Source organism: Lactuca saligna, chromosome 4 (assembly GCF_052625555.1).
Source record: "Lactuca saligna cultivar CGN05327 chromosome 4, ASM5262555v1, whole genome shotgun sequence".
Classification (NCBI taxonomy): domain Eukaryota; kingdom Viridiplantae; phylum Streptophyta; class Magnoliopsida; order Asterales; family Asteraceae; genus Lactuca; species Lactuca saligna.
Window position 1 is genome coordinate 73,623,981 of NC_136420.1, and position 27,602 is coordinate 73,651,582.

At 37.1% G+C, this 27,602-nt stretch overlaps 1 protein-coding gene across 1 annotated transcript; it reads right to left on the minus strand.

Moving 5' to 3' along the window:
* Positions 1–766: 766 nt before the first annotated feature.
* On the minus strand, positions 767–27,243 carry LOC145042137 (G-type lectin S-receptor-like serine/threonine-protein kinase At1g11410). The gene is made up of 7 exons (XM_078990517.1): positions 25,773–27,243; positions 2,562–2,687; positions 2,265–2,458; positions 1,988–2,198; positions 1,661–1,898; positions 1,420–1,567; positions 767–1,330 (listed from the first exon to the last, which is right to left on the minus strand). The coding sequence occupies exons 1-7, from the start codon at positions 27,049–27,051 to the stop codon at positions 1,016–1,018; spliced, it is 2,511 nt and encodes an 836-aa protein (XP_078846643.1). The 5' UTR covers positions 27,052–27,243; the 3' UTR covers positions 767–1,015.
* Positions 27,244–27,602: the final 359 nt, after the last annotated feature.

Sequence of the window (27,602 nt, forward strand, 5' to 3'; positions counted from 1 at the left end):
AGTAGATAGATAGCCATATCTTCGTTGGTTACACCATTGGAATGACTCTCCTCCATGCGACGGCGGTAGTTTGGAGACCAGCTATGTTCTGCATGTCCGATCGAAGGCATTTTCCAATTTTGGAGTGAACTTAAAGATGGGATTGAGGTAATGAAGTTTGCATATGTGCCATTTTAGGGCAACTAAGTGTTTATTTTACATGGAGGCGCCTGAACAGTTGAAGCGTGCTCCCTACGATTCACATTTAATACGACGTCGTTTCGGTTGTTGAACGCTTTGAATTCTTGTCATGTCATTGCTTACGTGTTAGGCTAGGCTTATGTGGAAATGTAAATCGGCTACAATATGTGAAAGGGATTATATTGGTAGGTAAAAGATAATTCATTCCCTTATAAAGCAACAAAATAAGTTAAGTGGCTATATGGTTAAACCCTAGAATCATAATAGGGCATATATGTCATTTTCCCTAATAATAACAATATTTAAAAGAAAATGGGGGTAAAACAAAAAGAAAAGAAGGGAAATATTTTCATTTCCCGGTGATTATATTTCCTACAAAATGGTAATTAATATTTTGTTGGTTTTCTGTCGGAAATTTCCGACGATTTTCCAACGAACTTTTTGTTGTTTCCATATTTGTCGTTGTGTTGTTGGAATTTTGTTGTTTTCCTCTTTTGTTGCAAGTTTGTTGGAAATCGGATGAAAACTACCTACAAAATATTTTCGTTGGTACTTTTTCTTAGCTAAAAGAAATATTCTAGTAGTGTTTCATCAAACATACCACATGATTGTAATAGTAGCTAGTTGCTTATTTACATGTATCCTACAAGTTAATAATGCAACAACTTTAGCTACAGTGTTGCATCGCTCCATAATAAGTTGAAACCCATTACATATATATAATGTTGAAAGTATCTCCAAATGCTACTTACAAAATGCACAACTAGATTCTTGACACTTTATAGGAATGGACATGAGTTCATGTTCAAAGTAATTGATTCAATGGATTATAGGATCACCGAGCATGAACGGTAGTGATGCTCCTATCATAGACTGACCCATCTCCACAGCTAGCCGAAGCTGTTGTTGAATCTGTACCATAATTCAATTGTCTAAAGATATATGCTGGTTGATTAGGAGTAGGGAGTTTTGTCTCACGATTACTTAACATAAATGCTACATCTGTCATTGTTGGCCGATCAGTTGATGATTCTTGAACGCACAGGATCCCAACATGTATACATAATAGAATTTCACGAGCATCATATGCATCTCCTAATGATGAATCGACCACCGTTAATGCTTTATCTTGTTTCCATAAATCCCAAACCTAAAAACCATGTGAATGATGATGAGCTTTCTTTTAATTTGGGAATTGTCAAAAAGCAAGTAACAAAAAATATAGAATCAGTTCCTTACATGTCCGACCAAATTAACTGAGTTCTCTAGATAGTAGCTGTTGTTCTTCCTTCCACTGATAATCTCCAAAACTAGAATTCCAAAGCTATAGACATCGGATTTCACTGAGAAAAGACCTTCCATTGCATACTCCGGAGACATATAGCCACTGCAAATTATATTGTATCCATGTTAGATGGATACTGGATAGGAAAGTTGAACAAAACAGCTGATTTGTGCTAATTATATAATGGAAACTTACTATGTTCCAACAACTCTACGTGTTATAGCTTGGTCTTGATCACTTCCAAATATTTTTGCCATTCCAAAATCTGAAATTTTAGGGTTTAAATCTGCATCTAGCAAAACATTGCTTGCTTTCAGATCTCTGTGGATGATCCTGAGCCTAGAATCCTGATGAAGATATAGCAATCCACGAACGATTCCCCGAATGATCAAAAACCGTTTTTTCCAATCCAAAAGACACCCTTTTTCTTGATCTGGAACACCATTAGGTTGAGAAATTTAGAAAGTACAAATCTTAAGAAACCTACGAGGATTTGGAAAAGTTGTAGGTCATAAAACAAACCGAAGATGAAAGAGTCCAAGCCTTTGTTTGGTAAGTATTCGTAGATTAACATCTTTTCTTCTTTATGAAAACAATATCCCAAAAGCCTTACAAGATTCCTATGTTGAAGTTTTGCTATCAATGTCACTTCGTTCGTGAATTCATGCATCCCCTGACCTGAACCTTGCGATAATCTTTTGACAGCTATTTCTTGTCCATTAAGTAGCTTACCCTGAAAAACTCATAAAAATTTACATAAGCTACATGAAGATATTAATGATCCTAAGGAAGATATTACCTTATAAACTGAGCCAAAGCCACCCTCTCCTAGTTTGTTTGAAAAAGAAAAATTATCGGTTGCTGCAACTATTGTGCTCAGATCGAACACATGTAAATCAACGTTTTCTCCAAAATCCTTCTTCATGAAAGAACCCTCCACAGATTTCAAGCTATCACTAAAACCTAATAGGATTTCGTGTTTACTTTGATTGGCTTTTAATAAGAACAAACAGTTAAGTGTTAGCAAAAACTAGTGTATTGATGCATTTCCTTTAAGTTTATTGTTCTTCTACGAGTGTAACAAACAAAGACATACCTTTCTTTTTCCTTATGTAGCAACAGATGAACACAGAAATGATAAGCCCTGCTGCAATCACTGGCAACCCAATGATCACAAATGGGTTTTGATGGGAGCTCTTAGGTTTATTTGTTGAGTATTTGGCTGAAATATAAAACAACGGGTTAAATATAGAAAAGTTTGATTATTATTATAAATATATGATTTGTTAATCTCCAATGATTCTCAAGTATTGTATATTGCACTATATATACAGTTTACAGAGTACAAGATATCAAAATTTGAAATACAACAAGATAATTTTATCAAGTAGAGATATAAGTTCTTAGATGTTGATAAGATAAACTTATCGTTAATACCCCCCGTCAAGCTGGAAGGTGGTGGTCCAACACACAGCTTGGAGCGAAAATATTCAAAGAGAGGACGAGGAAGGCTTTTGGTAAAAAGATCTGCCACCATCTGTGTAGTAGGAATAAACCGAGTGTGCAATTTGCCAGAAGTAACCAACTCTCTCACGAAATGATAGTCAAGATCAATGTGTTTAGCACGTTTATGAGCAACTGGGTTTTGACTCAGAAAAATGGCACTCTTGTTGTCCGAATATAATAAAGGCAGTGAAGAAATAGGGATATGAAGCTCACGCAAGAGATGAGTAATCCAAATAACTTCAGATGCCGTGTTTGCTATAGCTCGATATTCAGACTCACGACTCAAACGAGACACAGTAGGTTGCTTTTTAGCACTCCAAGAGACAAGATTACCACCAAGAAAGATCGAATAGCCATACGTGGAACGTCGAGTGTCAGTACATCGAGCCCAGTCTGCATCAGAGTAAGCAACAAGAGGAATAGTGGGTGACCTCTTGTAAGTAAGACCATATGCCACAGTGCCCCTGACATACCGTAGAATGTGTTTTACAGCTTGGAAGTGAGCCATGGTTGGTGCATGCAGAAATTGACTGACCTGGTTGATAGCATAAGAAAGGTCAGGGTGAGTAATCGTTAAGTACTGCAAGGCACCAACCAAAGAACGATAGAGAGTTGGATTATGAAATGATTCTCCAGAAGCAATAAGTGGTTCAAAAGTGGCAAGAGGAGTGTAAACCGGTTTCCCATCCAACAAACCGGCACGAGCTAGTATATCCAGTGCATACTTCGTTTGAGTAAGAAATAATCCATCGGAAGTATAAAGCACATCAATACCCAAGAAATAGCTTAACCGACCCAAATCTTTAATAGCAAATTCTTTATGAAGACGAGTAATAAATGTACTAATAGTCTCGCTATTATTACCGGTGAGAATGATATCGTCGACATAAACCAGAAGAAAAAGAAGATAAGAACCTTGCTTAAGCATGAAGAGGGACGGATCAGCACGACTAAACGTGAACCCAACTTGAAGAAGAAAGGAGCTAGGACGTTGAAACCAAGCTCTTGGGGCTAGCTTCAAACCATACAAAGCCTTTTTGAGACGACATACATGAGTTTGATAGGTGGAATCAATGAACCCAGGAGGCTGCTTCATGAAAACTGTTTCGCTTAGATGACCATTAAGAAAGGCATTGTTAACGTCTAGTTGGTGTAGAGGCCAGGTTCATAGCATAAGAAAGGTCAGGGTGAGTAATCGTTAAGTACTGCAAGGCACCAACCAAAGAACGATAAAGAGTTGGATTATGAAATGATTCTCCAGAAGCAATAAGTGGTTCAGAAGTGGCAAGAGGAGTGTAAACCGGTTTCCCATCCAACAAACCGGCACGAGCTAGTATATCCAGTGCATACTTTGTTTGAGTAAGAAATAATCCATCGGAAGTATAAAGCACTTCAATACCCAAGAAATAGCTTAACCGACCCAAATCTTTAATAGCAAATTCTTTATGAAGACGAGTAATAAATGTACTAATAGTCTCGCTATTATTATCGGTGAGAATGATATCGTCGACATAAACCAGAAGAAAAAGAAGATAAGAACCTTGCTTAAGCATGAAGAGGGACGGATCAGCACGACTAAACGTGAACCCAACTTGAAGAAGAAAGGAGCTAGGACGTTGAAACCAAGCTCTTGGGGCTAGCTTCAAACCATACAAAGCCTTTTTGAGACGACATACATGAGTTGGATAGGTGGAATCAATGAACCCAGGAGGCTGCTTCATGAAAACTGTTTCGCTTAGATGACCATTAAGAAAGGCATTGTTAACGTCTAGTTGGTGTAGAGGCCAGGTTGATAGCATAAGAAAGGTCAGGGTGAGTAATCGTTAAGTACTGCAAGGCACCAACCAAAGAACGATAAAGAGTTGGATTATGAAATGATTCTCCAGAAGCAATAAGTGGTTCAGAAGTGGCAAGAGGAGTGTAAACCGGTTTCCCATCCAACAAACCGGCACGAGCTAGTATATCCAGTGCATACTTTGTTTGAGTAAGAAATAATCCATCGGAAGTATAAAGCACTTCAATACCCAAGAAATAGCTTAACCGACCCAAATCTTTAATAGCAAATTCTTTATGAAGACGAGTAATAAATGTACTAATAGTCTCGCTATTATTATCGGTGAGAATGATATCGTCGACATAAACCAAAAGAAAAAGAAGATAAGAACCTTGCTTAAGCATGAAGAGGGACGGATCAGCACGACTAAACGTGAACCCAACTTGAAGAAGAAAGGAGCTAGGACGTTGAAACCAAGGTCTTGGGGCTTGCTTCAAACCATACAAAGCCTTTTTGAGACGACATACATGAGTTGGATAGGTGGAATCAATGAACCCGGGAGGCTGCTCCATGAAAACTGTTTCGCTTAGATGACCATTAAGAAAGGCATTGTTAACGTCTAGTTGGTGTAGAGGCCAGGTTGATAGCATAAGAAAGGTCAGGGTGAGTAATCGTTAAGTACTGCAAGGCACCAACCAAAGAACGATAGAGAGTTGGATTATGAAATGATTCTCCAGAAGCAATAAGTGGTTCAGAAGTGGCAAGAGGAGTGTAAATCGGTTTCCCATCCAACAAACCGGCACGAGCTAGTATATCCAGTGCATACTTTGTTTGAGTAAGAAATAATCCATCGGAAGTATAAAGCACTTCAATACCCAAGAAATAGCTTAACCGACCCAAATCTTTAATAGCAAATTCTTTATGAAGACGAGTAATAAATGTACTAATAGTCTCGCTATTATTATCGGTGAGAATGATATCGTCGACATAAACCAGAAGAAAAAGAAGATAAGAACCTTGCTTAAGCATGAAGAGGGACGGATCAGCACGACTAAACGTGAACCCAACTTGAAGAAGAAAGGAGCTAAGACGTTGAAACCAAGCTCTTGGGGCTTGCTTCAAACCATACAAAGCCTTTTTGAGACGACATACATGAGTTGGATAGGTGGAATCAATGAACCCGGGAGGCTGCTCCATGAAAACTGTTTCGCTTAAATGACCATTAAGAAAGGCATTGTTAACGTCTAGTTGGTGTAGAGGCCAGGTTGATAGCATAAGAAAGGTCAGGGTGAGTAATCGTTAAGTACTGCAAGGCACCAACCAAAGAACGATAGAGAGTTGGATTATTAAATGATTCTCCAGAAGCAATAAGTGGTTCAGAAGTGGCAAGAGGAGTGTAAACCGGTTTCCCATCCAACAAACCGGCACGAGCTAGTATATCTAGTGCATACTTTGTTTGAGTAAGAAATAATCCATCGGAAGTATAAAGCACTTCAATACCCAAGAAATAGCTTAACCGACCCAAATCTTTAATAGCAAATTCTTTATGAAGACGAGTAATAAATGTACTAATAGTATCGCTATTATTATCGGTGAGAATGATATCGTCGACATAAACCAGAAGAAAAAGAAGATAAGAACCTTGCTTAAGCATGAAGAGGGACGGATCATCACGACTAAACATGAACCCAACTTGAAGAAGAAAGGAGCTAAGACGTTGAAACCAAGCTCTTGGGGCTTGCTTCAAACCATACAAAGCCTTTTTGAGACGACATACATGAGTTGGATAGGTGGAATCAATGAACCCGGGAGTCTGCTCCATGAAAACTGTTTCGCTTAGATGACCATTAAGAAAGGCATTGTTAACGTCTAGTTGGTGTAGAGGCCAGTTTTGATGTACAGCAATAGATAGAATAATACGAACGGTGGAAGCTTTAACAACAGGACTAAAGGTGTGTGAAAAATCGATACCCGGAATTTGATTAAAGCCTTGAGCCACTAAGTGAGCTTTATATCGATCAATAGAACCATCTGAGCGATACTTTGTGCAAAAGACCCATTTAGAACCGACAATGTTCGAGGCAGTGGTTCGAGGTACAAGATCCCACGTGTCATTATTTTTGGGTGCCCGAAGTTCATCGTGCATAGTCGCTAGCTACTTAGAGTGCTTAGCAGCTGACTTGAATCCTTTAGGATCTTTATGAGTAAGAAGGGTAGCATGCAAAGTACTCGAGTTTAGAGATGTGAAACCTAGAAAAAGACGACGCTTAGTAATACCAGCCTTGCTGCGAGTAGGCATGGGATGGGTTGATGTGGTTGTAACTGGAGGAGTACCTGGAGCGGCATGAACCGGTGAAGCTGGATCCGGATTAGGTACTAAGATAGGGGTTTGTGGCTGTTGAAAGGGTTGTACCAGATCTGGACATAGATGACACGAGCTGGAATGTGAACCCAGCGAAACAGGAGTGGATGGAGTATCAAGAGGAGCAGGATGTGAGGTTGGCAGAGACACAGCAACAGGTTCATCAAAAGTAGAGAGTAACAAGGTAGCATCAGCAAGCTGTGGAGTGTTCCCGGTAAAAGGAAATATTGTCTCATCAAATTTTGCATGACGAGTAGTATAAATTTTTGAGGTGGTCATGTCAAGGCAACGATAGCCTTTATATTGTGTACTGTAACTGATAAAGACACACGGGATGCTTCGTGGAGCCAAATTGTGATCCGAGTAGCTTCGTAAATAAGGGAACACACGACAACCAAAGGTACGGAAGACTTGAAAGTTTGGTTGAGTGTGAAAGAGAAGCTCAAATGGTGATTTGTTGTCTAAGACCGGAGACGGAAGTCGATTGATGATGTAGACAGCAGAAATAAATGAATCAACCCACAAGGAAGCTGGTACACTTGCGTTAAAAAGCATTGCAAGCCCTGTTTCAATGAGGTGACGGTGCTTTCGTTCATCCCTACCATTTTGTTCTGTGGTGTAGGGACAGGAAACTCAATGATGAGTGTCGTTGGCAGAAAACATAGCTTGAACTTGATTATTAAGAAACTCTTTCCCACCATCACTCTGAAAAACCTTGAGCTTGCATGAGAATTGTGTTTGAACAAATAACATAAAATGTTTAAGAATGGAAGGGAATTCATATTTGAGCTTGATAGGGTAAAACCAAGTAAACCTCAAGAAATCATCAACAAAAATAGCATAATACATATAGCCGTTAGTAGAAGCAACGGGTGCAGGGCCCCATAAGTCACAATGTATCATATCCAAAACATATAAAGAGCGTTTTTCATTTATAGCAAATGGAAGCTTATGGCTTTTAGAGAGCTCACCGGAGGAGAAAACACCAGGTTTGGGTAAAAGAGAAGTAACATATAAATAACCATGTTTGTCTAATAAAGAAATAACTGAAAAGGAAACATGTCCTAGTCTACTATGCCAAAGCTAGTATGATGCTCGTAGCCGATTCTTAGTCAGTTGAGAAACCAAAGCTTTATGACCATGCTCGAGCACATATAGACCATGTTCAACCCTGCCTGTTGCTAGTACTTCCTTTGTTCGACGGTTTCGAATTGCAAAATGATGATTAGAGAATAAGACATCAACAGGAGAATCAGATGTTAACTTGCTTATAAAAAGTAAATTTTTAGACAAATTTGGAACCACAAGAACATCTCCTAGATTGATATCTTTAGTAATAGAAGAATTGCCAATTCGTGAGATGTTTAGAATATTATCGTTTCCAAATGCCACATTATCGTTTCCGGTATAAGGAGGTGATGTGGTTAATTGTGAGGCCGAAGGTGTCATATGGGCAAATACCCCAGAGTCTACATACCAGTCTGAGGCAGGAACATCTTGGGTATTACACTTGACAGAAAAGGCATGTGCTAAGTGTGAATCAATAGATGGTCCGCGGGATGCAAATGAAGAGAGATCTGGGCATTGAGAGGCGTAATGACCATCTTTGCGACAGAGTTGGCAGTGAGGTGGTCTCCGACCACGGCCCCTGCCACCTGAGCGACCCCTACGAGAATCGCGAGTGTAGGAACCACGACCAGAGGAAGTGGAGTTGCGAGCAGTGTTGGCGTTGAACGACACAAGAGGAGTGCTAGAAGAACTGTGTACAGATTTGAGGAAGAGTCCATGCCCTTCAGCAGCTGCAAGAAGATCACGAAACAATAGGCGTGGCTTGATGGCGCGATGAGCAACCGAGAAAGTCTCAAAGGAAGGTCCTAGGCCACATAAAAACCAATGAACTTTATCTGCTTCGTCCAATGGTTGCCCAATGGCTGCCAACTGATCACAAATAGACTTGTATTTTCTTCCAAATTCAGAGACAGATAACGAACCTTTTTGAATTTGATGCAAGGAGTCACGAAGATTTGGCATTCTCTCAATGGAGTCATGGCTATATGCTGATTCTAGAGTTGCCCAGACTTCTCGTGCAGTGAGAAGACCCAAAATTTCAACCATGGCTTCCTCAGTAAGGGAAGCTTGAATAATAAACATGGCACGTTGATCAGCTTCAACCCAAGCAGTGTAGAGAGGATTTGCGGAAGACTTATCTGCAACAACGAGTGATGCAGTAGGAGCCACGGATGTCCCATCGACATAGCTGAAGAGGTTTTGATACCGTAGGAGGGGGTGATCTGGTTTTTCCACAATAGATAACTTGTGGAGGACAATTTAATTGTCAGCATGTGAAGAATAGTGTTGAGAGTGAGGGAGGCATCAGATGAAGAAGAAGATCCAGTTACCATGATTAAGAGGAAGAGGATGTAGGGTCGGCTGATAGAAGATAAGAGAAGATAAGAGAAGGATCGGAAATCAGGCTAATACGATATAAATATATGATTTGTTAATCTCCAATGATTCTGGAGTATTGTATATTGCACTATATATACAGTTTACAGAATACAAGATATCAAAATTTGAAATACAACAAGATAATTTTATCAAGTAGAGATAGATAAGTTCTTAGATGTTGATAAGATAAACTTATCATTAATAATTATGGTAGAAATTATTATTTTTCAATGTAGTATATTAAAGATGTTGCTATATAAGTATCCATAGTGGTCACTGACTTCAAAGACCATATGACAAACCAAATTCTAATACACGGTTTCGTTTTCTTTTGCAAATTTATGAAAGAGGAAGAAGGGGTATTGCCGTCAATACAAAAATGTATTCTCTAAGATTGAAGTGTTATTGAGGAAATTCAGAAACTTGAAAATGGGTATAAAAATGGCGATGTTTTGTTAATGCAAATAAAGCAAGGCATACAGATGAGCTTAAAATGAGAGTGGCTGACATTGAAACACTTGTTGAAACCTTTCAACTCAGCTCGTTAGAAGTAAAAGATCACATGGATTTTATTGTTCAAATTCAAGATCTCAAGAAACAAAAGCTTTTAGGTGTCAAGCAAAAGGCAGTCATGAAATAAGTTATCGATGGTAAACACAACACTCAGTTCTATCACAGATCATTCAATCACAAGGTCAGGAACGACATCGCTACTTTTAATGATATTTTGTCCTTCATGTTGTTTTGGTTCTCTAATCACGCTAGGAGGGTTAAATACGTTAATATGTGATATATGGTGTCGAATCCCATGTATTGATGATTGTAAGGGAAACCTCTAGTAACCCTTCTTTCGTTATTTCATAATTAATATCTTTCCTGGTCTTCAAGAAATAAGTACCATGTTATCAAGTGTGAGTGACGGGGCTAGATGAGGGCGTTGGGGATACTACAGTACCTCAAAAAATTATTATTATTATTATTATTATTATTATTATTATTTTATATATATATATATATATATATATATATATATATATATATATATATATATATATATATATGCACACACATAATATTATTTATAAACATTTTTTACCCCCAACTAAAAAAGATTATAACATGTTTTTTTAATGTTCAATATTGAATAATTATATATAATATATATTGATAATGTTTGTACCTTATATAATATTCCTGGTTCAACTGTAAAACAAGAAACTACTCAAATGATATTGAAATAAAAGAAGTTTTACATAATTTCGTGAAAGGGAGTGAAGAGTCAATAGCTAGCGTATGACCACAAGAAAGATTTTTATATAGCACAAGACAAACCCTTCTTAATCGTATGACCACAATAGCTAGCGTATGACCACAAGAAAGATTTTTATAAAGAAATATTCTCGAATTTACAAGAGATTTTGATATTATTATTTCATTTGAATCTAAAAACTTACTCGCGATTCAACAAGAATTATAATATTTTACTTCAATATTTAAGCACTAAATAATAATAATAATAATAATAATAATAATAATAATAATAATATAACATCTTAATATATATTAAAACAGAAACCTTATATCATTATCTTAAACAATCTGGACCATTGATTATATTTTAATTTTATGTTTTCTACTCATAGATCAAATTGCTGACATCATCTTACCCAAACGTAATGTATTTAATTCCAATAAAAATTTTCCATATTTTAAATCTCGAATTTCCGATTATAAAGATTTTAATATGATTAATTTTAAAACATATTAGTAAAAAGTATTTCAGTTAAGGCATTAATTAATTATCAACCAATAATATAAATCGGTTTATATTAGTAACTATTAATATAAAATCAAATTTTATTAGGAAACCATTAATATCAGAAAATTAAATTCAAATAATCACATACATATACCATTTATCATTAAATCGACGGTTCACATTTATTTTCAGTCTTGTTTTTCTTCAAACATTCTCCTACAATATCATTCTTATCGCTTATATCTTTCATCATCATTATGTGCTTCAAACTTTCACTATTGTGCACTAAAAAGTCAGTACCCTCTTTTTTTTATATGTATATTTTTCAATTATATTTTGTTTCTTTATCAAATATATGTATTCACATATTTTAATTTCTTTGTCACAAATTATATGAAATCGGTTAACTACCTTTTGAAACTTTTCAAATAAACAGGAAAAGATATTACGTACTTTTAATCCAGAAAAAAACAATAATGTAGTTTGATGGAAACCAGTTAAAACATATTATAGCAAATTACTTTGATTGAATAACAAATGCACCCCTACCAATTTTCATGTTAATGGTAATCATTTTTTTTTTGTAATTGTTTAGCATGATACTTCTATTTTTTATCTGAAAGATAAATCATTAATTTAGTATGTACAATATTCATCAGAAGGTAAGTCAATAAATTTATTTAAACATGGATCAAACCGTGAGTTGCTTCTATTTTTGTTTGTTTGATTATCTCAACCTAGTTACTGTTTTTTATTGTATATAATATCTTAAATTGTTAGCTGAATTACAACAATTGCAATCTTTATATAGAACTTAAATAATCTGTTAAGATAAATATATAATAATACCGAATGAAAAATGGAGGATAATGGTATAATAGAAATAAAGAGATATTTTTTAGTGTTTGAATGCAAATTAATATACTAATATGATGATTGAATTACAGCAATTCTAAATTTAAGTTTAAATCATAACTAAAGGGTATTGATATTGTTGAATGGATTTCTTTTTCAAATATTAAGTATGATTTTAAGGTTTAACGGCGGAAAGGTAATTTTATTTGGGATAGAATAAAGAATGAAGATTCAAATTACTTAGTGAAGATATCAATAAACTCCTAAATTTATGTGATTTATTTTAATTTGATTGCAAATTACAAAAGGGTAATAATGATAAAAATATTAGTCTGGTCAGATGCAAAAAAGAAATTTTTTATATGAAAGTTTGGATGCTAATAATGCTAAAATTGGTCAAATAATGCAAAATTTGTTATAATTAGTCTATGTCTGATAATTGGAGGTACATGCTATACTCATTTGACAAATTTCATTCCTTTTTAAAATTTTCAATTCCAGTCTTTACAATTGACATTTCTTTATGATCATTTGGTTTTGTATTCAAGTATCTTCTCATTAGGTGATTTTCATCTTAAATCATTTAATAGATCCCTTATTCATCCAGTTGTAGGTTATTGACACCTCCATCTTTTTAACATTCTCATCAATTCGGCCCCATTATATTAATCTCTATTTGAAATTTTTAACTTTTCAGATTTGTGTAAGGTTATCCATACCTATTGATGTGGTGATGAAGGAATTCGAGCTTTTAACTGCATGACCCGGTATGTCTCAACCTTATCACATTTTTAAGAACTAGAACCTCAATTTATGCCTTAATGGTTTTGTCCCAGCTTTAATTACGGTTGGCTATTTTGTACTAAATAGGTATATAATGAAAATCAAATTTTTTTGTTCTTTTATCTGTTTAGCATCGAAGCAACAAAAAAACACTGTTTTTTTCATCTTGAATAACCATTTAATAGCTATATGTAAAATATACGAATATTTAGCTGTTAAGACCACATATCTTACTCAAATGTTCACAAATGTCTTGAAGTAAGCATTCGTTTTTTCATTATTTTATCATTATCATAAAATAAAAAAGACATCCTCATATGTTAATATTGTTTAGTCCGTCTTAAATAACAAGTTCTATCTTTTGACATTTTCAATGAATTACACATAATATCTAAATCGAGCAAACATGACTGTTTTTATATTTATTGGTTAGAGTTTCTTCATATTTAATATTGTGGGGGGTTTATATGATTCATTTTCAAGGAACATAAATAAGTTGTTATTTTTGAAATAAACAATTCTATTTCGTAATATAACCATAAAATAACAATGTATTTTAAAAGTACATTGTCAAATTTAAGTTAGTTTCTTTATGCGTAAAAACCAACCAAATCAAATCAAAAACATTTCCTTTTTAGAAAACCATAATGTCAATTGGTTTTCAGTTATTTTCATAACCTATTAAATTGAATAGGATTTTTCTATAAATTTGTAGAAAATGTTAGTATATATTATTATTGTAACACATGTCGGTTTGATATTGTCACTTATGTCTTTATATAATTTGGATTTTTGTTTATATTTAGTATGATATGAAGAAATAAAAGGACAAACTTTCATTTTATATGTACACCTGCTACTTGCTAACGAATAAATGCATCATATATAAAGAATTGACAAAACTACAAATTTGGTCCCTGTGGTATTCAAAAAACTTTGGATAGGATCCAAAAAGTTTCCAACTTGCATGGAAAGTCTAAAATCAAAGTTTTTCTGGGTTTTTGGTCCCCGATACACTTGAAAAGTCGATTTTTCCCTTTTCATTTCTTTTTTATATTTTCTTTATCTATTTTGGTATTTAACTAATTAAGAATAAAAAATAAAATCTCACCAAAACCCTCCCCTCTCTCTCTCTCTCTCTCTCTCTCTCTCTCTCTCTCTCTCAAGAAAGTCAAAAAAACCCCATTACTGTTTTATCCTAACCCTCTCAGCCTTTTCTCTCATTGTCCATCGGCTACATCCCACATGCCTCCATCTTCTTGACGTCTTCCTTACATGATCTGCCTGAACTCTTTCTTTCTTTCTTCTTTCTCACCCTCTCCATCACCTACTCTTTCACTCGCCCCTTTTCTCTCTCCATCGCCTGAGAAGTTCACTGTCTAGTCTCTTAACGATGTACTTTCCAATGAGTTTCTAGAGCAAATCCATGGATACTACTGAATTTGAGAAGTTCACAGCCTCACCGTTTCCCACGATGCAACCGTAGACGTCTAATGGTTTGATTTCTGGGTGGAGAACTTTGATTTATTGATTCAATGCTGAAGGTCAAGGGTTGGATGTGGTAATTTAAGTTCATTGGGTTTGATTTCATGGAATTTATGGGTCTTGGTCTTGATTTAGTTGCAGTTTTGTAATGGTTTTTAAACATGGATGAAGGTCTTGATTTAGTTGAGTTACAAAGTAAAATCGGAGGTCCAAGAACACGCAGATCCAAAATCGGAGGTCCAAAAAAAGTGAATTTCAGAAGAAATCAAGAAATCTGTGTGTATATATGTTATTGTGAGTTTCAGAATTAGACTCCAAGAAATTTGTTGTTGATGTGTTTGTTATGTTTTCCCCCCTTCTTCTTCCATCTCTATTGTTGTTGCCAGATGCAAAGGGAATGAGGCAGTGGAGCTGCTATCGCTTGCCACCCATCACCGACCTCCACCTCGTTGCTGCCATTACTGTGAACCATCGCCACCTTCGAATGCTACTTCCGTCGACCCTCTCTATCCAGCCACCACTCTAATTTGAAGATGATTGCCATCCCCCTCTTATTTGCTTCGTCCGATCGAGACAAGAGACTCACTGTGATGAGATTGTTTCCAATCGATGTAGGTGCTTTGTGTTAGAATGTGTGTGTCTTTATGTTTGGGTTTCAATTTCTTTCTATTACTTGATTTTAGATTTTGTTCATCAATTTGGGGTTATCAGAGATGAATTCCATGAGATTTTTAAGAAGACGAAGAGAGAGAGAGAGAGAGAGAGAGAGAGAGAGAGAGAGAGAGACAGAGACAGAGACAGAGAAAGAGAGGGGGTGGGGATACTTTTTTTCTTTTTTCTTTATTTTTTAATTAAAACAGCTTTAGAATAATTATAAAAAATACAAAAAAGAAAATAAAAGGGCATAATTGTCTTTTTAGGTTTTTTGGACCAAAAACCCAGAAAAACCTTGATTTTGGACCTTCCATGCAAGCTGAAAACTTTTTGGACATCATCCAAAGGTTTTTGAAAACCACAAGGACCAAATTTGTAGTTTTATCTAAAGAATTTATATAAAAGTATGAATTTATATAAAAGTATGTTGTTGTTTTGTAGATTTAATTTTAAAATTAGTTGAGGCGTTTTATAAGTTGTGAAAAATTAATTGAAGCAATATTTGATAGGTTATGAAAATAACCGAAAACCAATTGACATTCTGGTTTTAGAAAAGGAAATATTTTTTGTTTGATTTGGTTGGTTATTACGCATAAAGAAACTAACTTAGTTTTTTTTAAACGAAAAACTATCTAAATTTACTCTTAAATATCATCTATATCTTCTAAGAAACTTGAACTCATGTCTTCTCATTTGAAAGGATCATTCCATATCGCTAGGCCAAAAGTCTTGTAAACTAACTTAAATAGCAAAAATTAACAAATATTAAGTAATTACTTGCGATAAAAATTAAAATAACTATTGTGTTCGATTAATAGCTTGATTGTTACGATTTTGTATAGGTATCAACTTAAAAAATTACTAACATAATTGTTAAGATTTTGTTTTGTATTGGAATATTAGGATCTCGACTATGATTTTAAGATTTTATTTTTATCCTATTTTTTTAAATGATAAATTTAATCTACTTTTAAAATATTCTTAATTACATCTTATGTCGAAGAGAAGACTTGAAGCCCTTTGATATCCCACATCTAATTTTAATCTTTATTTTATGAAGTCTTTAGTTTTTCTTAAATCATATAAATTCAACAACTTTTCTCAAAATTTCCATGCATAGCCTAAAACATTCTCCATTGCAAGTCAAACATTTATTATTTTTCATTTTACTTAAAATCAAGCTTGCAGGCCGCAAAAATCCTATCAAAATAACTTCATCTATTCATTTCCAGTTAGCTATAACATTGTGACACACAAAATTGAGATCTTGTTTTTTAGTTGTACATTGTCGTGATGATAATGTTTATTTTTCCAATTAAGATAGTATCCAATTATTATAATTATTACGGTTTGTATTTAGACAAATTATGGTTACTCTTTAAATGATTCCATTATTGACATCTTAGAGGGTGTTTCGCTATGCTTATGAAAAATGTTTTGAACTTTTTTTATAACTAATTATTTTATAACGGTATTAAAACAGAGTTTTTAAAAATGGTTGGTTAATATTATCGAGTGTCAAAACGTTATAAGCTTATGTCATTTTTAGAGTTTGGCAAAAAAAACAACTTATATATGTAAAATTACAAAAAAAATGACTACTTTTTATATTATGACTTATTTTTCTTATTATAAATAACCGTTATCTTTTAAACTAATAATATTTTTTTATCCATCTAGAGAAGAAGGGAAGACAACTAATCGACTTAAAACCAGGAAGAAGGAATGCAATGAGAAGCTCCTTTTTTTGGTGCTCATTCGACCGAAGTGAGTGAAGGAGAATGTAACACCCGATAATTGAGGTATTAGTTTTATTTATTTATTTATTTTATAATTTATCATGGGCCTAATGGGATAAAGGGTTTTTGGTTTGGAACTAAGTTGATGGACCAAGAATTTGGGCCGCCCATAAGACGTACGCTAAGTGTAGCCTTGGCGTATGCAGGGCGTAGAGACGCGCATTGGATTCAGGGTGCGCGCACACGTACGCGCAGCGTACCAGGTTTACGCGCAACGTACGTAAGCAGGAACCGAACCCTAATTTTTAGGGTTTAAGGCATATAAATACCTCATTATAGCCACACCCCTGGTCTCCTTACCAGCCTCCACCTTCAGAAAACCCTAATACGCCTTTCCTACTCCATTGATAAGTGTGTTGACCTCTTGAGCTTGTTTTGAGTAAAGGAAGGCTTAGAAGAAGTGAAGAGAAGTTGAAGGAGAAGAACCAAGGTGCAAGGAGCTCAAGGATCTGGAACTATTTCCTCTTTGGGATCACAAAGGAGGTATAAAGCTTTAAACTTTCATCCTAGAAGTGTAGATGTAAGAACATGGAGTTTTGGACCTTTTTAGGTCCAAAGGATGGACCTTTATCATACCATTCCATTTTTAAGCTTGGGATTGCTATCCTTGAGGCTCAAAACATTCTTTTAGCAGTGAAGTTCCAATCTTTGAGGCTCTTATTAAGCCATGCATTAGATCTAGCCACTCTTATAAAGTTAGTTGCTATTATCCTATGTTTGGGTTCACTTGATGGGTTGCAAACCACCAAGTGATCGACTTTAGGGGTTAAGACATCATAAAAGACTTGGATCTGTAGTTATAGTCTGTTAAGTGGAGTAATAAGTGCTTAATGAAGCTATAGCTTAACAGGGTGGTCGGCATACCAGCATGTACGCACAGCGCACAGACCATATAGCGGGTACGTGCTACGTACAGAAGAGTACGTCCCGCGTACTCAACAGTATTGGCCTTTTACCTTTTTGGGCCTCAAGTTGTCCAACTATTGGACTTATTATATGTTGGGCCTTAATAGGCCATCAAGGGTCTGTTTATAGACTATGGATATCATTGGGATGCATTAGGCCCATTTAAGAAGTTGGGCCCAATTTATAAAATTAGGCCATTAGAGGGTCTTTAGTTGGACCATTCGTAGACTTGGAAATGTTAAAGGGATTTGGGCCTTGGATATGACCCACAAGATAGCAGGGGTAGAATAGTCATCTACCCATAGAGAATCTCTAGTTTTTTACAAATGTTTATTTGGTCATGATAGTTGCGAAGTAGCTGGAGTAGCAGATAGTATTACCTCACACGAGTTTCAGCAAATTTAAGAGGTGAGTTTCCTTCCAGTAGGAACAGGTCTAAGGGACCAAGGCCCGCCTGTTTAAGTAGTAGAGTATGTCGGGGTAAGCCCGTTGTCGGGGTTAGCCCGATGCAATTTATATGTTTCCGGAATTCGGTCCGATGTCGGGGCGGTCCCGAGAAGTAGTTATGTATGTATGATGTCTTTGTGATTCATGCATGTTTATGTGTTATATGTTATGTGTTCCGGACTCCGGTCCGATGTCGGGCAAGCCCGATGCAGATTATGTGATTATGTTATGAGTTTATGATATATGTTATGTTGAGTATGTGCTGGGGTAAGTCCGATGTCGGGGTTAGCCCGATGCCCGATGCGGTCGGATATCGGGGTGAGCCCGATGCCGGACAGGAGTTCGATTGCGGGTAAGCCGATATCGGGATTTGTCCCGATGCAGTAGGGAAGAGTCTTAGAGTTATGTTAATTGTTATATGTGTTTTAAATGGTATGTGGTAGTTTGGGTGAGCTCACTAAGCTTCGTGCTTACAGTTTTAGTTTTGGTTTCAGGTACTTCAGCTGGTAAAGGGAAGGGCTCGAGCTGAAGGCATAGCACACACCACAGTTGATCAGCCTGTGAGTTACTCTGATTTTATTATGAGACTGTTATTTGTTAATCATATTTTATGAGTTTGAGATACTTGTTTTATGATTTTACTTCTTGACAATGAGATTTATGTTTATTAAATGATTTTGAAAAAGAAATTTTTGGCTTGTATTTTGGGGATGTTTCAAGTTGGTATCAGAGCCTTGGTTTGAGGGATTCAGGCACACTCCTGAGTGTTTGAACTCAAACTATGGGAGTGGTATAAAGTTTTCAAAAGAAAAGAGTTTTAGAATAAGCAAAAAGAATTTCTTGAAAAGAAAAGATTTTGAAAAGAAAATAAAAAGGTGTGGTGCATGCAATTAGTCGAGCTCAAGTAAGTACTCCCAAATTACCCATACAAGTTATGCTATGTTATGATTATCAGCTTTATTAGAACAGCATGCTTGACTAGGACTAAGGATCTAGAAAGGATACCTTATGTTCCTGTTATGTGTTTCAGCTTTATGAGAACTACATGCTAGTACAGATTAGTCAGGGTGATAGCCTGAGTAGTATATGCTTGATTATGTGTACTTAATGCCCGAATGCTGCATGCTTTGTGCTTTTAGGAGTTCTAGTTGCCTTTCACTAACTAGTAAATGAATATGTTAAGTTATATATTGTGAGGACTAAATAATTTCAGAAAGTTAGGTCTAGCTCTATTCCGCAACTCTTGTTTGAGTCCAACCGTTGTAGAGTAGAATCTCTCATTCGAAGAATTATCTAGTCTGAGTAATATGTAATAGTATTCGGGAGCTAGTTAGGGGAAGAAGATAAGGCCTTCATGTGCAGCTGATGGCTGAGAGTGAGTTGGTGACTACCCTAGGGCAAGCCTAGGATGAAAGTAGCAGAGAATAGTGTAACGCCCGCAGATCCGGGCTAGTCAATTTAGAGGCAATAGGGGTCAAAAATGACTTTTCGACAAAAGATTATTTAGAATGAATAGTCTTAACCAAGTTTTAGAATATGTCACAAGGTTTCCGTACATATAAAGAACGCCGAAATCCGAGTTATAACGAAGAAGTTATGGCTCGCCGAAGTTTTACGGCAAAACCGACACAGCACCGGAAGACGTAAATAGTGAATTTATGATAGAAGACTTTTTAGCCTTAGCAATCTAAACAAAAGTCGTAGAATATGTTAAACTAAGAGCGTCGATAAAAAGAACGCCCAAATCTAACTTCGTATGAGGAAGTTATGATTTTTCTAAGATTCGACTTAGCAGTGTACAGCCCGAAACTCGAATTTTATTTCGAGCGGTTTTTGGCTTACGTGAAATAAATGAGAGTTGAAGATATCATTAATAGGAACTCAACGGTAAAAATTCAGACGAAAACGGAGTCCGTATGAAGGCGTTACGAATTCTTCGCGGTCATTTAACAGTCTAAACGCCTCGTACTGTTAAATTTAAGATCGGTCGAAAACTAGCCGACGGAGTCAAAATGAAAGTTGTAGATATTATTTTTACCTATGCGTGGATATAAATAATTTCAAAAACGGAGTTCGTATGTGAAAGTTACGGATTTTAGAAGTCGGAAGTGTGTTGTGCGAAAATTGGTGATGTGGCACAATTTTGGCCATTGCTTTCTCCCCAAGTCTTGCCACTAGATGGTGACATGTGGCACCAAGTTCAGCCATTTTCACCCTATAAATACAACCTCTCCCACCCTCATTTTCTTCACACCTTTCCCATTCTTTCTTCTCTTTACTCTCTCTCTAGAACCTCTCTCTAGCCCCGAAATCCCCCGAAAAGCCTAGGGAACCTCCCTAGCACGAGGCGGAAGCCCCGGAGTGCTCGACGGCTCCGAGAAGAAGAGCTTTTCGGCTCGGAAACGCTGCTCCAAGCAAAGCCTGGTTTTCTATAAAACCCGCTGTAAGTGAGCTACGCCTACGCTATTTTTAATATAGTTTTTATTTAATTATATTAACGTTATTAAGAACATATAATAAATATTTGGGCTATTATTATGGGTTATATAAGTATTTTTTTTAACGCTTATATAATAGTAATAATAGCTAGACTATTAATTAGTCTCGGCGAATAATAGACTAAAATCTATTGGTGATAATACTAGGTTTCGTCGAAGGAAATTATTTTAAAGTAAACGAAGCGCTGTCCGAGTACCGAGTCACCACCTTCTCAGGTGAGTGCATAGTCCCTTTCATGAACATGATTTTAATACAAGTATTGATTGAAGTATTAATTATATGTTTATGTGCGAGTTAATTGATGTTGCTTGAAATTCGTGTTAAAGAACATACCTGATTATATTTGATAATTTAGGATAAAGAGTAGACCTAAATTAAATATGAGGAATATTGGGTAGTATATTCTTACGAGTACAAGTGAGTTAAACTCAGAGAATAGAAGTTAGTATATGTCACTTATCCGGGAGTATGGATTAGACATAGTCATTGTCCCTAGTCCGAGAATATGGATTAGGCATAATCATTCGTCGTTAATCCGAGAGTATGGATTAGCTATTGTCCCTAGTCCGAGAGTATGGATTAGGCATAATCATTCATCTTTAATCCGAGAGTATGGATTAGTCATTCGTCCCTAGTCCGAGAGTATGGATTTGGTAAATTCGTTCATTTCTGATCCGAGAGTATGGAGTAGGTAAAACGACTAATCTTAGGTCCGAGAGTATGGATAGCCTCGTTGCGAGGATTCGAAGGGGTGGGATAAGAGTTGTTTATATATATGTATGGTGAAATTGTATATTTTGTGAATTTTAAACTATATATATGGTATAACATTGTGGGATTGAAATCCCTATGTGCTCACCAGGTTTCCCAACCTGACCCACTCAGTTTATTTATATCACAGGTGTTGATATGAAGTGACATTACACTGAGAGATTTAAAGAGATGTAGACCACTAGTGTGAATAATTGTAAGTTCTGTTTATGCTTATGTTCCTGTATTAACGATGACATCCCAAACGTTTTAAAATGAAATAAATACGTTTCTTCGAAAATGTTTTAATAACGTATTTACCATGTTTTTCTGGGAACAAATTCCGCAACCTTTTTATAAAATGAAGTACTCTGATTTTTATAAAGCATAAACAAAATCGGTCTTTTCTGGCCGTGATTTTGGGGATGTCACAAATAGTAGCAGTAGAAGGGACTTGGTGGATTCAAGGCAGTTCTTGAGGAAAGTACAGATAGATGTGGAAGGCAGTATGGGCCCTGAGCAGCAGACAACTTTTGAGACGCTCAGACAACGATTATGTGAGGTACCGATTCTCACCCTGCTATAGGGAGTAGATGATTTTGTTGTATATTGTGACGCTTCGATCACAGGCATGGGAGCAATGTTGATGTAACGAGGCCATGTGATATCTCACCGTTCGAGACGGCTAAAGCCTCATGAGGCTAACTACCCGAATAATGATTTGGAGCTGGGGGCTGTGGTGTTCGCCCTCAAGATTTGGCGGCATTACCTCTATGGGGTCTGATGTACCATTTACACTGATCAAAAGAGTTTGAGGTACCTCATGGATCAGCCTAATCTGAACATGAGGCAGCTTCAGTGGTTAGATGTGGTGAAGTATTACGACAGTGAAATCCTCTATCACCCGGGCAAGGCCAATGTAGTGACAGATGCCCTGAGCTGCAAGGCGGTGGCGGCCCCGATCCGCGACATTTGTTTGAGGTTGGACAGAGGGTCATAGGGAGTACGTAGGTAGCAGTCAAGACAACAAAGCGGATTCAACAGGTTCGGAGCAGGCTCTAGACTGCTCAAATTCAGCAGAAGAGTTACGCCGACAAGAGGCAATCAGACTTGGAGTTTCAGGTGGGCGATATGGTCCTCCTAAAGGTGTCACCATGGAAGGGTGATATTAGATTCCGAAAGCGGGGCAAGCTGGGCCTCAGGTTCATCGGTCCTTTCAGGGTTATAGCCCGAGTGGGTAAGGTAGCGTATCGATTAGAATTTCCTGCAGAGCTCAACTAGATTCACAGCACTTTCCACATCTCTCAGTTGTGGAAGTGCTTAGTGGATGAGACATCAGTGGTACTGTTAGAGGACATTCATGTGGATGGCAGCCTGAACTACATCGAAAAACTAGTGGCGATCCTCGACAGGAAGACGAAAGAACTGAGGAAAAAGAAAGTGGAGTTGGTAAAGGTGCAGTGGCAGCACCGCAAGGGCTCGAAGTGGACCTGAGAACTCGAGGAGGAGATGACAGAACATTATCCGGAGTTGTTTTCAGATGCATTAGACTTCGAGGATGAAGTCTAATCCAAGTAGGGGTGATTTTTAACACCTGATAATGGAGGTATTAGTTTTATTTATTTATTATTTTATAATTAATGAAATAAAGGGTTTTTGGTTTGGACCTAAGTTGATGGACCAAGAATTTGGGCCGCCCATAAGACGTACGCTGAGCGTAGCCTTAGCGTACGCGGGGCGTAGAGATGCGCATTGGATTTAGGGGGAGTGCACACATACGCACAGCGTACCACGTTTACGCACAACGTACGTAAGCAGGAACCATACCCTAATTTTTAGGGTTTAAGGCAAATAAATACCTCATGATAGCCACACCCCTGGTCTCCTTACCAGCCTCCACCCTCAGAAAACCCTAATACGCCTTTCCTACTCCATTGATTAATGTGTTGTCCTCTTGAGCTTGTTTTGAGTAAAGGAAGGCTTGGAAGAAGTGAAGAGAAGTTGAAAGAGAAGAACCAAGGTGCAAGGAGCTCAAGGATCTAGAACTATATCCTCTGTGGGATCACAAAGGAGGTATAAAGCTTTAAACTTTCCTCCTAAAAGTGTAGATCTAAGAACATGGAGTTTTGGACCTTTTCAGGTCCAAAGGATGGACCTTTATCATACCATTCCATTTTTGAGCTTGTTATTGCCATCCTTGAGGCTCAAAACATTCTTTTAGCAGTAAAGTTCCAATCTTTGAGGCTCTTATGAAGCCATGCATGAGATCTAGCCACTCTTATGAAGTTAGCTGTTATTATCCTATGTTTGGGCTCACTTGGTGGGTTGCAAACCACCAAGTGATCGACTTTAGGGGTTAAGACATCATAAAGGACTTGGATCTGTAGTTATAGCATGTTAAGTGGAGTAATAAGTGCTTAATGGATATATAGCTTAACAAGGTGGTGCGCGCTACGTATAGAAGAGTACGTCCCGCGTACTCAACAGTATTGGGCTTTTACCTTTTTATGCCTTGGGTTGGCCAACTATTTGACTTATTATATGTTGGGCCTTAATGGGCCATCAGGGGTCTGTTTATAGACTATGGATGTTGTTGGGATGCATTAGGCCCATTTGAGAAGTTAGGCCCAATTTAGAAAATTGGGCCATTAGAGGGTCTTTAATTGGACCATTCGTGGACTTGGAAATGTTAAAGGGATTTGAGCCTTGGATATGACCCACAACATATCAGAGGTAGAATAGTCATCTACCCATAGAGAATCTCTAATTTTTAACAAATGTTTATTTGGTCATGATAGTTGCAAAGTAGCTGGAGCAGTAAACAGTATTACCTCACACGAGTTTCAGTAGATTTGAGAGGTGAGTTTTCTTCCAATAGGAACAGGTCTAAGGCACCAAGGCAAGCCCGTTTAAGTAGTAGAGTATGTCGGGGTAAGCCCGTTGTCGGGGTTAGCCCGATGCAGTTTATATGTTTCTGGACTACGGTCCGAAGCCGGGGCAGTCCCGAGAAGTAGTTATGTATTCTTGATGTCTTTGTAATTCATGCATGTTTATGTGCCATATGTTATGTGTTCCGGACTTCGGTCCGATACAAGGCAACCCCGATACAGATTATGTGATTATGTTATGTGTTTATAATATATGTTATGTTGAGTATCTGTCGGGGTAAGCCCGATGTCAGGGTGAGCCCGATGCCGGGTAAGAGTCCGATGTCGGGATTCATCCCGATGCAGTTGGGAAGAGTCCCAGAGTTATGTTAATTGTTATATGTGTTTTGTATGGTATGTGGTAGTTTGGGGGAACACACTAAGCTTCGTGCTTACAATTTCAGTTTTGGTTTCAGGTACTTCAGCTGGTAAATGGAAGGGCTCGAGTTGTTGGCATAACACACACCCCAGTTGATCAGCCAGGGAGTTACTCTAATTTTATTATGAGACTGTTATTTGTTTATCAGATTTTATGAGTTTGAGATACTTGTTTTATGATTTTACTTCTTGACAATGAGATTTATGTTTATTAAATGATTTTGAAAACGAAATTTTTGGCTTGTATATTGGGGATGTTTCAGAGAAGGGGGTCTGCGTTGTTCTCGACTGGCGTAAGGGAAGAAAGAGTTGCAATCATTGGCGTGGGTTGTCGATCGAAGTCATAATAAAAGAAAAAGGAACGAGAAGAGGGATTCTGACTTTTGTTGTTGGGATACTGGATACACATTAGATCAATAAGCGTAATTTATGTCGTTGCATAAGGTTTACTATGTTAAACGGATATTGGTCAATTTCTTTAAATTGTGAAAGAAAGAGTTTTCGATAAGTAAGGAGCATGTAACTTATAAAATGTTTCAAACAACTGCAAGTTGTTTTTAAAAAAGTTACCAAACATTATTTTTAACTTATACGGGTATAGAACCGATAATAAATTAAAAAACTCGATTTTTTAGCTTAGCCAAATAACCTGTTAATCAAGATCATGTTATTATAAATTCTACACAAAGAAGACTTTGCTAGCAAATTTGGTGATTAGTTAATATAGTTGGATATATATATATATATATATATATATATATATATTTCAATCTCAATCCAATTTTACTATCACCATATTGCAAAGTAAACCATTATAGATATTAACAATGACAATCTTCGTTAACAGTATCACATTCTACTATTGCCTACCTTATATTAATTACGGGAATAGATATTTTGTTTTCATCTTTCTAAAAAGCTCAAAATAAAGGACTTAAATATTAAATAGCATTAGAGAATGAATTAATGGCGTACCTAATTCTTCTGCATCCACCCTGATAAAGAAAGATTGGCCCCCATCGGAATAAGTTCTTGTATCAATCATCTCTCCATACCAAGTGACGCAGCCTCGTCCCCCGCCGCTAATATCAGCAACTGCATACCCCATGCACGTGCAATTCCTCAAACACAACCCTTTACATGCTTCCAATCCCAAGCTCATGTTCACGCGTGCTGTCGACGTGTCGGGTACCTTCACACGTGCCAACTCCACGAACCCTTCTCCCTCCTTGCACACCTCGGTCCCGACCTTTCTCTTACATCCTCCGGACGCATCTCTGAGGTACCAATCCTGTGGTGACCGAGGCTCATACCCTGGAAGACAATCGCACTCGAAAGTTCCCGACTTGTATGGATCACAAAGGCCAAAAGGACCACAATGGCTGTACCCATCGCACTCGTCTTTTGGAGCCGACCAAAACACAATCCACCGACGATCCGCATCATGCCATGTTGACCTCTCAACTTTCCCAGACTCGTTAAGGACTAATCTTGAGAAAATCGATGAGTTACGTATAAGATAAACTAGCGCTACCTCATCGTTGTTGTCTGTGTAAGTGACGTTAAACAAGTAGTTCTGTGTCATCTCCGGTACACCGCTCCACCCATGACCCGTCCATGAGCCGCCTCGCCAAACTGCTGTCGTACCTTTGTACAAGAGCAACTGAGTTGACCCAATAGTTTCTATTTTAAACGAATACTCCCCGATGCCAGGGTTCCCATTGGATTTCCAAGACGAAGCCATCCTGTTCATACCCGTTTTCTTATCTATCCCGAATTTTAAACCCGGAAGAATGGTATTTGAAGGATGATCAAAGCTTTGCCATGAATAAACCCGTCTGTTTTGACCTTGAAACAACACCAAGTTCCCGGAATCCAACAACTGAGCGGAAACATCATTATTCTCCACTCCAGAAACGTTGGTCGACCAGAACACAGAAGGTTGAGTACTCTCACGCAAGACGAGGTTTCCTGTTTCATCAAGTGATAGGATACCTGTTGTGTTAGTGATCGGATGATCTCTATTGGCAACCCATACTATCGTTTTCTCTGACACCTTGTTATACCAGATACCCACATACCGGTTGCTGGAATTTCTGGGGCTAAAGAATCCAAGCGCAAATCTTTCTCCATTAGAGACTAGTACATCACCATCTTTAAGAGGCTGAGTGAGTGTGATGGAGTCGGTAGAAATGCTAAGTCTGAAAAAAAGGATCATCAACAATGACTGTAGAATGCTTTTTGCTTGATACATGTTTTCTTTTATGTGATCATCAGATGTTTTTTGTCTCTTTGATGGTTCTAAAGAAACAAAATATTGACGAGTGATATAACAAGGATAAAAATTCACAGAGGATAGCTGATTAATATTGGGAGCTGTTTCTGTCTTATTTAGAGTCTTTTTCTGAATTACATGAGAAAGTTGGAGAAAGGTGTCATCTTTTGGGAAAAGTGTTGCGCAAGTTGTTCAAAGTGGTAGTTTAGCATTAAATGGTTTGAATAAGTCTTATACGATCCTGGATCCGGAAAACCAAGCCCAAGTACTAAATCGATTTACCCATTCGACCCACAAGGCTTAGGTAGGAAGAAGCCAGCCCGCTAGAGGAGTAGAAAACTGGTCCACGTGCATAAATTATTAAATTATTAGCTGCAGAACTCAAAGACTACTCGACCAAGTCCTTCTGCAGGGGAAGTTTGGTTTGGATGATTTAAAAGGTTTTAACTTTTTACTCAATTAAACTAACCTTCACGAAAATGGTTAAAACAATCGTATTATATTGCATAATTCGAGCCTTAAAATTGTGA

What these genes read in the sequence shown, in the direction of transcription:
- LOC145042137 (XM_078990517.1), bottom strand. Translation starts at nt 27,051, where the DNA reads ATGTATCAAGCAAAAAGCATTCTACAGTCATTGTTGATGATCCTTTTT. An exon ending in CTACATAAGGAAAAAGAAAG is followed by an intron (nt 2,459 to 2,561) that starts GTATGTCTTTGT and finishes TCTTATTAAAAG; the next exon opens with CCAATCAAAGTAAACACGAA. An exon ending in CTTGGACTCTTTCATCTTCG is followed by an intron (nt 1,899 to 1,987) that starts GTTTGTTTTATG and finishes ATGGTGTTCCAG; the next exon opens with ATCAAGAAAAAGGGTGTCTT.